Genomic DNA, 10000 nt, shown 5'->3' with positions numbered 1-10000 from the left:
GAGAGAGGACAGTGGATAGAGTCTGAAACCAGAGAGAGAGAGGACAGTGGATAGAGTCAGAAACCAGAGAGAGAGAGAGAGAGGACAGTGGATAGAGTCTGAAACCAGAGAGAGAGGACAGTGGATAGAGTCAGAAACCAGAGAGAGAGAGAGAGAGGACAGTGGATAGAGTCAGAAACCAGAGAGAGAGAGAGAGGACAGTGGATAGAGTCAGAAACCAGAGAGAGAGAGAGAGAGGACAGTGGATAGAGTCAGAAACCAGGGAGAGAGAGAGAGGACAGTGGATAGAGTCTGAAACCAGAGAGAGAGAGGACAGTGGATAGAGTCAGAAACCAGAGAGAGAGATAGAGAGGACAGTGGATAGAGTCAGAAACCAGAGAGAGAGAGAGAGGACAGTGGATAGAGTCTGAAACCAGAGAGAGAGAGGACAGTGGATAGAGTCAGAAACCAGAGAGAGAGAGAGAGAGGACAGTGGATAGAGTCTGAAACCAGAGAGAGAGAGGACAGTGGATAGAGTCAGAAACCAGAGAGAGAGAGGACAGTGGATAGAGTCTGAAACCAGAGAGATAGAGAGGACAGTGGATAGAGTCTGAAACCAGAGAGAGAGGACAGTGGATAGAGTCAGAAACCAGAGAGAGAGATGACAGTGGATAGAGTCAGAAACCAGAGAGAGAGAGGACAGTGGATAGAGTCAGAAACCAGAGAGAGAGAGAGGACAGTGGATAGAGTCTGAAACCAGAGAGAGAGAGGACAGTGGATAGAGTCAGAAACCAGAGAGAGAGAGAGGACAGTGGATAGAGTCAGAAACCAGGGAGAGAGAGAGGACAGTGGATAGAGTCTGAAACCAGGGAGAGAGAGAGGACAGTGGATAGAGTCAGAAACCAGAGAGAGAGAGGACAGTGGATAGAGTCTGAAACCAGAGAGAGAGAGGACAGTGGATAGAGTCAGAAACCAGAGAGAGAGAGAGGACAGTGGATAGAGTCAGAAACCAGAGAGAGAGAGAGGACAGTGGATAGAGTCTGAAACCAGGGAGAGAGAGAGGACAGTGGATAGAGTCAGAAACCAGAGAGAGAGAGGACAGTGGATAGAGTCAGAAACCAGGGAGAGAGAGAGAGGACAGTGGATAGAGTCTGAAACCAGAGAGAGAGAGAGGACAGTGGATAGAGTCAGAAACCAGAGAGAGAGAGGACAGTGGATAGAGTCAGAAACCAGGGAGAGAGAGAGAGGACAGTGGATAGAGTCTGAAACCAGAGAGAGAGAGAGGACAGTGGATAGAGTCTGAAACCAGGGAGAGAGAGAGAGGACAGTGGATAGAGTCAGAAACCAGAGAGAGAGAGCGGGGAATGACATGTGGAGGGGGGCCACGGGTGGAAGCGAACCCGGGCCTACCGCTCGAGACGAGAGTCTCAACACATGGGACGCGCGCCCTGCCACTGTGCCACCAGTGCGCCCGCCAGAAATGTATTTCTGTCATTGGAATTAAATTGTGGAATTCTTTAAATAATGATTTGAAGGGTTGTGTTCAGATATTTCAGTTTAAGAAAATGTATAAGAGCAAAGTTATCAGACTGTATGAAAGTGGCAGTTAGTGTGTTTTGTGTGTGTTTTCTTTCTACTTTCTGAGGAAGCGAAGACTGAATTGTCAGATTTGTTTCATGTTGGGATGATAGTAATTCATTGATTGTAACTGGACAGACCATCCAGACATTTATTGTTTGCTTTTTGAGTAAGGGGGCAAGCAAAACAAGATGTATTCTTCTCCCTGCTCCTTTCCGTACATGGGATAAAGTGTGAATTGTTTTTTGAAAATGAAATGAAAAAAAATGAAAAAAATGAAATGCAATTGACACACTTGAAGAAATAAATCGTGGTTATTATCTTGTGCACACAAGGCTATTATATTAGTTATCTTTTAAAAGTTGTATTTCGATTAACACTGTTTACAGAGTGACCTGTTTTAACTTCAGTGCTATAGAGATATGCCAGAGCAGATAGCCTACACTACGGAAGCCCAAAGTAGACAAGCATCAAGACATTTTAATTAACTCATATCCTCGGAGTGAGGCGCTACTCCTTCACATCAGAAGGAGGCAGTTGAGGTGGTTCAAGCATTTGATTTGGACGCCTCCCTTTGTGAGGTTTTCCTGGCACACCCAATTTAGAGGAGACCCCCAGGGTAGACCCAGAGTTTACTAGAGGGATTATATTATCCTTCTGGCCTGGGAATGCCTCGGGATCCCCCAGGAGGAACTTGGAAAACGTTGCTGTGGTAACTACATTTTTTCCTGCCGTTTTTTATAAATCTTAACTCTTATCACCAGCATCATCTGGAGGTATTTAGATAGAAAGTCGAGACCTTGAAAAACAACAAAAATTAACTTGTTTGTCACGCTGAAACTGAGTTAATAAAGATGAATGGATTTATGTCCACTTAGGGCTTCCATAGATATCATATTTGATTAGATAATTTTTGTTGTTTCTTTATTGTTTAATGAAAGTGAATCACATCACACAGCTTTACTTTTGTAAAAAAAAAAAAAAAGCACAAATCCTTTGTCCCCTGGCGAGCTTTAAATACATACACACATGTTTCTATCAATGTGTGTAAAAACATGAGCTCTATGGGAGTTTATTTTCACTTCAATACAAAAATAAAGACAGAGAGCTTCAGACTCATAATCCAGGGAACAATTTCAATGAGGTTAAATAAAGTCCCATCTTCATTTTCCTCTTTTTATGTTTTATTTTTACGTCATCCTGTAGAGAGGACAAAGCTCCATTACACACCAGTTAGAAACCAATACACTGAAACATCCCGTAACTAGGAACATAAACTTGAGATGAATCCAGCAGTTCATCAACTTTTTTATCATCAGTGAAAGTTGTCTTTGTTTTAATCGTAAAGATTTTTAAAAACGTTTTTTTTTTTTTTTTTTTTAAAGATAAAGAACAATACTGTAAAGATACATTTACAAAATATTTAAACAAGTTTGATAAATAAAATAAAAACTTCAATCTCTGGATCAGAACAGGAATACGGACACAATGGAGGTGAGATGATGATGAAATCAAAAAAACAAAAATATTGAACAACGAATTATGGATGTAAGATCAAAATATAAATATAAACGACCAAATATAAATGTCAACAAGATGAGGACAAAAGAGCGAAAATATGTATCTTAACCACAAACACACACAGGGGCACACAATGCTGTATTAAAGTATAATAACACAACATGCAACATAATATTAATATATGGACGGCGGACACCTCGCCTCAGGTGATGCAAAACGTTTGAGAGCTCCCCCTGCTGGCTCTCTGCGGTATAGGTCATAAACCCCGCCTCCTTTATGTTAACATACAGGAAGTGTCAAACTATCAAACCCTGTTTTGTCATCATGACAGTTATTAATTATCCTGTTGATTGCGTTCAATTCCTCATTTCTTTTTAATTAGTTTTTTGATTCTCTAAATCTGTATAAATTGTCATGATTGACAGCTCTGTTGACGAATGAGGCCCCGTGTGCACCAGATTAGAGGAGTAGAGCAGAAACGGCGAGAGAAAACATAACAAACACCAACACAAAATTCTGCTTGTGTGTCTGCTTCAAACCTAAACAATAATCTGTCCTGCTGTGGACTGTACCCACCAGAGGGAGCTTTGCGGTTTTACCTTTAAGTTAAGCCACAGGACGTCAATACTGGGGCTCTTCAAACTGTGCAGACTCTGGTTGCAAATTCACCCGATGTCAGCGGCTGTCGCAGGGTTATTTTGTCTTCATTCTGTTTAACGGGAGGAGGCTGAGGCATGCTGTCCATTTGTATATATACAGTCTATGCTTTGGACTTATAATAGATGGTACACACTACATTTCAGGTATATTACAAGAAAAGAGATGAACTCTTTACTCTCCTCAAACATCACACAACAACTTATTGGTGGTAGAAACTTTAAAGACAAATCAGAAGGAGATTTATGTGAAGCATCTTTTGTCCAAACAAAGGGATAAGAGGGATATCTGATCATGATTTATGAACGTTATCTCACTGAAATGTCGTCCACTCTCTACAGTATCAGTTATTATATCTGCAGTGTTGATGGAAAAGCCTTTGAGATGGTAAAAGAGGCCCTCAAAGCACATGAAGAAGGAACCCAACCTCTTCACGGGTTTGTCACTTAAACTCAACTTGAGGCTGCCTTGCATGCGTGTATGTTGTGACAGTTAGAAAAGAGGAGAAGAGACAAGAAGAAGATTAAAGTAAGAGAAAAAGCTCAGAGTAACTGTGCAGATCTGGTGAAGATGAAAGCTAAAGATCCTAAAAATGAGCAGATTATTTATGTGAAAATGCAGAATCAGAAGAAGAGATCAAGAGAAGAATGACAGGATGGATTTTTTTGCAGATTTTTTTTTTGCTCTTTTCCATTTTTTTTCTGTTTGTTACGGTGCAATGTGGTAGTTTGTTTCTGTGGGTTTTTGGATTTAAAGCTGCGAGATGAGGCCCGAGGCAGATGTAGTGTGAGGTGCTGGGATGTGGCCTGTAATCCTCGGAACATCACAGGGAGGAGCAGGACGGCTCAGATGATACCGTACTGAGCCAGCTCGTGCAGCTCCAGGTGATTGAAGGCCTCCCAGGGGCAGATGACGGTGATGTCTGCAGAAACAAAAAAAAAGATTTATAAGCTCAGTCAGACTCTTGCATTGCATAGAGACTAACTTAAAAAAACATTTAAGGAGTTAACTCACCTGTGCCTAAACCTTCCATCCCGGGGATATCATCACCAAAACTGAGAAGAACAAAAAGACATAACTCAATATTTGTCTCTTACTCCTAAACATCTGAAGTCAAATTGTGCTCTCTTTAAGGCATACCCCTGGATTCCCTTCTTGGGAGGCTTGCTCTTGAACTGGCGGGTCTGCCTCTGCTTGAACTTGGGTGGGCCCTTGCGTGGGGTGGCGGGGCCTCCGGTGACACGGGTGGCCGACTTGATCTCAATCTTGTGAGGATCCAGATTCATTTTGAGCGGTTATGACAGAAAGATTCCTCTCTGATGAAGTCTGCATGTTTCAGAAAGGAGAAAGAAATGAAGGTAAACTGAGAGATTGAAATGAGAGAGATATGATGGTGGAGACTTTTCAAACAGAGAAGCTTGGTCTTATTGCCTTAAAATGTAAAGGTCCACGACCGTTTTGGACGCCCCTCGGTTTGTCAGATATGAGAGCAGTTATCAGGTCAACAGGTGTTGCAGCGATGGAAGCGGGCAAGAGAAGTGGTTCAGATAGAAGTGATTGTACCCGACCTAAAAAGCCTCTGCATGTTTCTAATAAGCTCCACGAGCAGAAACGTGCTCAAACTAGGATCAATATTGGAGATGCTTTTGAAAAATGGAGAGAGGTTAGAACACAGAAAGGTTTACAGACCCATGCAGAGCTGGATAAACACTGAAGCTTCAGAGTCCACCACATGGTGACCTGTGTGAGCATCGAGGAGGGGGCGGCGGAAAACAGATCTCTGCAATGTTTAGAATCTGAACTGCAGTACCCACTTTAAACACTAGGAGTCAGAGTTACATACTGCTCCTTTAAATGTTGGACATTGACAACATGATATTTTTTTTCTTAATTAACCAAGATTTATTTAGTGTCTAAATACCTTCATGTTCATATTTTCAAACATGTGAAGCTCAATTTATTGATTTTGATTTCCCTCCCTGTTCCATTTACTTCTACGGAAGCCCTTAGCGTTCATTCATTCATGCAAACCTTCTATTATAATTAAGGTCATTTCAGCTGTTCTCTGGGTCTCTCCTGAACTTCACTCGTTATCCCACTATAAGAGAAGATGGTGTGTCCAGCAGAGAACAATCTAAATTGTTCTATTAGTTCATTCATTTCATGTTCCAGCCTCGGTCACCTCTGGCCGTCTTCACAGATCTTAATCCTTCTTACTGATGTGACGAGCATCAGGCTGGATTTACACTCATACTTCTCCTCCCATCGACCACCTGGCAGCCTGTACAGGGAGGACGACCCAATTTTCCCATAATCCCCGGCTCAAGTTAATAAGGACTCCCCCCCTCTGACCGTCCAGGTGTAATCTCATTAGAACAAGGACAACAGATCTGCTGAGCACGCACTGAGGGTCTCAGTGATCAATCCAATCAGCGTGTCCCGTCTCATAGCGACTTAATCTTCACTTGATCGGAAATAATTGACCAATGTTTTCATATTCTCTCGGATACATAAAGATAAGAGTCATTTTTATGTAAAAATATCTACAAAAGTGTTGATATATTTAGTCCTCTTTTACAAGTTGTTGATGTTCAGTGTCACACCTCTTCATCTGTTTGCAGACAATGAAATATCATAAAAACTCAAGGAATCACATTCTGTACATCCATCCATTTTTATAACAAGTTGGGTCGAAGGGGGCTGGAGCAAATCCCAGCTGTCAATCACAGAGCTGACATAGAGACAGACAACCAGCCACATTCACATTCACACCTACAGTCAAATTTAGAGTCAGGGGGGATTCTAACCAGGAACCTTCTCACCGTGAGGCAACAGATCTAACCTCTGCACCATCATGCAGCCTCTCATTCTGTATATAATAAGATGAATCCTCTACTCCTAGCATTGGAGACAACCTTTGTTACACTACATTAGGCCGTCTAAGAGCTTTAGGACTTTGTTTTGAGGGCCAACCAATCAGAGAGAGTCTGAAACACAAGATATCAACCTGTCACCATTTATTGATGATCATATTTGTCCCCTGTTTGAAAAGCTTTGGAACAATATATTTGTTTTAGTAATTCAACGTTTTTCATTTCAGTTCCATTTGATTCATTTTCTTGTAGTGTAGATCAAATTCAAATTTCCACTTGTGCAACATAAATCTTGTCACAGTTCACCGTCATTTCCAGAGTTTGCAATTTGAGTAGACGTGACATAATTTAACCGAAATATAAGCAAATGAAGATCCATAATATCCTCTCACTTCCATACATCTCCAGAATGACAGCATCAATATTCTCAAACTCTCCCATTGCTGACCTCTAAGATATGAAATTCAAAATATGTGTGAGTGTGTGAGTGTGTGTGTGTGTGTGTGTGTGTGAGTGTGTGTTGATGTATCAGAGGATCTACTCACTGCTGGGTGTGAAGGTCAGCCAGACGTCTGGATGAGATGCAGCACCGGTCCGTCTTGCAGACGAGTGGAGTTCAATGCTGGGCTCACTGTGAGGGCCGGCGAGGGTTTAGAGCATCTCTTATAAGAGGAACCCCTGCAGATTAAAAAACGATGCACCGCCCCCTCTTCTCTGATGTCAACAGTTGTTTACATGTACAGGGTCAAAGAAGGTTAAGGTTTACACATAACCAATATCTCTCATTATGTTCTTCAGATATATGAAGTTACTTCCTGTGTTTTTCCACTTCGACAAATCTTGTGAGGAAAATAAGACAAGGCAATTTTATTTTGAACATTTCACACACTTCTATCTTTACATCTTCTCAATGTCAACAAGATTCTTTTTGGGCCCTTCACTGGACAGGACAGCTGAAGAGAGGGACAGGAGAGAGAGTGGAGGACGACATGCAGCAAAGGGATGAAATCAGTTTTGAATCAGTGGACGCTGCAGCGAGGACTAAATCCTCTGAGACATAACTGCTAGACTCTCTAACACCGCTGTAAAATAGACTCTTACTCTCAGTCAGTGGTTAAAGAAATGATAAATAATAAACAGTGCAGCAATGCTCACCAAACACACAGACTGTAGACAGAAGGATGTATGATATAATACAGGTTGGAGTATGTTGATTCAGATTAAGATGGACAGCAACAGGAAGTGTCCTGATTGGCCCCCGAGCCCACTCGCTCTCTGTTATGCAACTGTGTCACCACCTGCTTCAAGAAAAACAACCTCCATTCTACAAAAGATCATCTTCACGACACTTAGCTGTAATTCTCCGTATTGACAGCTCCCTCTTTTTAACAGAAGATTCATTCAATACCTTTGATTCTGCAGATCTTCTAAACACACTGAGCCTGTTTCACCTTTCAGAGAAACTCCAGGGATTAAGTTTTGTAGCTCTGTAAAGAGAAGCTACAGATAAGGATGATCAAAATGAATGAGGTAAAGATATCCTGACTTAACCTCACCAAGAAAAGCTGAAAGTACGGATTCTTCTTTTCCCATCATACTCATGCATCAAATCAGTAGACTCTTATTAAACCCTCTTTGGAATCACTGTTTGTGCTCATTGGGGTTGTATAGTAGGTGCAAATACCTCAAATAGTTCTTTAGTTATTGAGACAGTTTAGAAAAATCCCAAGTCAGAAGGTTGTCATGTTCATAGACTTTGCAGGGGTTTGCATACACATTAATTTAAATTGTGACTTTGAACATCAATCAATCATTACTTGTAGAGCACCAATTCATAGCAAGTGTTATCTCGAGACTCTTTACAAAAGAGCATCTGGGATAAGATGCAGGAAGGTTTTCTCCTTTGTATTCCTCTCGTTCTTGTTGTCCACACTTCCTCTCCGCTGAGGTGGAGGTCGGAGCAGGCCGTGCATTTAAATATAAAATGAAATTGGCTGGATTTCATAAATGTAAAACTGTTCCAGGTACTTATTTCTTACCAAACTTTTTCAAAGACTGAAAAAAGATGTTTTAATGTTACACAATTTGGAGTAACTTGAAATAACCTACGTTTTTATGTAAAGAATATATATATAATCAAATAGATGTCTGCACGTCTATAAATGAAGATTTTAACCTGAAGGTGGAACTGTGTGAAAATATATGACTGTTATAAAAAGTCCTGTCACAGAATGTCTTGTTTTGCAAAAAATAATAAAAATAATTGACCTCTAATCTTTGTTCAGCATAAACAAACCAAACTTTACCAAATGATACTCAAACAAGTTTTACATCAGTGAATACGGCACACTGTATGACGCAGAGAATCATCAGCACTAATTCATCCCGTTTCTTCCATCACGTCAGAGAGTCTGAGGTGTTCAGTTCATGATGAGGGAAACGCCTCACATGTAATCCTCTGCACACACCTGGATCATAGAATAAGTGTCCACTGGCACTGTAATCAGGATTTACAGGCGCATCACCGTTACAGGACTGAGTGCTGAGTCAGTGAGCGAGATCAGATCAGGGTCTCTGTGACCTCACAGGCCGCTACGGGGACAAACGGGCAGCTGGAGGAGTTCACCTCAGGAGGACTGAAAGATGTCACTCCACTTTAAAGTATGAGGGGTTTGACAGGAGAATGAGTGAGTTTTTCAGGAGTTTTCTGCAAGTGTGAAAGCCCTGTGAGTAAAGAGTAGAGGAGCAGTTTTATGTATTTCTGGCGCCCTCTAGTGGCCATTCCTTGCGATGAAGTTACACCAAGAGACAGTTTGTGTCGTTTTGGAGAAAACATTTATTCAACAAACTCTTGAATATAAATCTGAAATACATAAATGAACACCCTTATAATATAATAAGAATCAGTCACATTAAAATATACTTTCACTGCTCAGTTCAAACTTTAAATCACATGATAAATAAAAGAAATGTGCAAAAGTGCTTCATGATAAAAGGAACATTAAAATGAATCATCACCTCACACAGAATACTGAATCAGAGCTCTAGACCTAAAGACCCTGTCCCGACTCTCTTCCACTCCATGTGTGCGCTTGTTTATTCCATGAGACGATGATTTAAGATGTGCATACTTAAAATAAAATAAATAACTGATGGACAACACTTCCATATTTCTACATTTTTAAAACTGTAATGATTAAAATTGTTTTACCAATAACTCCAGACAGAACAGGAGGAGCTTTGGAGGAAGTCATCAGCTACCTTAACCTTCATGTGAACCAATATGTTCAGACAATGAACTGTGTGACTCACAGGACCAGGAAGTGAAAATGGAGCTCATAGTCTGTCAGTGAAACCTTCTTTCTGAGTAGGTTAGTAGTAAAATCGTCAGT

General features: G+C 41.0%; 1 protein-coding gene across 1 annotated transcript; it reads right to left on the bottom strand.

Annotated features, from left to right (window-relative positions):
- Positions 1-2613: 2613 nt before the first annotated feature.
- On the bottom strand, positions 2614-7289 carry pde6gb (phosphodiesterase 6G, cGMP-specific, rod, gamma, paralog b). The gene is made up of 4 exons (XM_020628359.2): positions 7154-7289; positions 4876-5061; positions 4750-4790; positions 2614-4657 (listed from the first exon to the last, which is right to left on the bottom strand). The coding sequence occupies exons 2-4, from the start codon at positions 5019-5021 to the stop codon at positions 4581-4583; spliced, it is 264 nt and encodes an 87-aa protein (XP_020484015.1). The 5' UTR covers positions 5022-5061; positions 7154-7289; the 3' UTR covers positions 2614-4580.
- Positions 7290-10000: the final 2711 nt, after the last annotated feature.

The sequence above is a fragment of the Labrus bergylta genome, chromosome 21, assembly GCF_963930695.1.
Source record: "Labrus bergylta chromosome 21, fLabBer1.1, whole genome shotgun sequence".
Classification (NCBI taxonomy): Eukaryota; Metazoa; Chordata; class Actinopteri; order Labriformes; family Labridae; genus Labrus; species Labrus bergylta.
Note: the sequence above shows the minus strand (reverse complement) of the source record. Positions and strands in the feature narration are given on the sequence as shown.

Coding starts and splice junctions, on each gene's coding strand:
- pde6gb (XM_020628359.2), bottom strand. CDS start 5,021: ATGAATCTGGATCCTCACAAGATTGAGATCAAGTCGGCCACCCGTGTC. Junction 4,791..4,875: donor CCCAAGAAGGGAATCCAGGG/GTATGCCTTAAA, acceptor TGTTCTTCTCAG/TTTTGGTGATGATATCCCCG. Junction 4,658..4,749: donor GATGGAAGGTTTAGGCACAG/GTGAGTTAACTC, acceptor TTGTTTCTGCAG/ACATCACCGTCATCTGCCCC.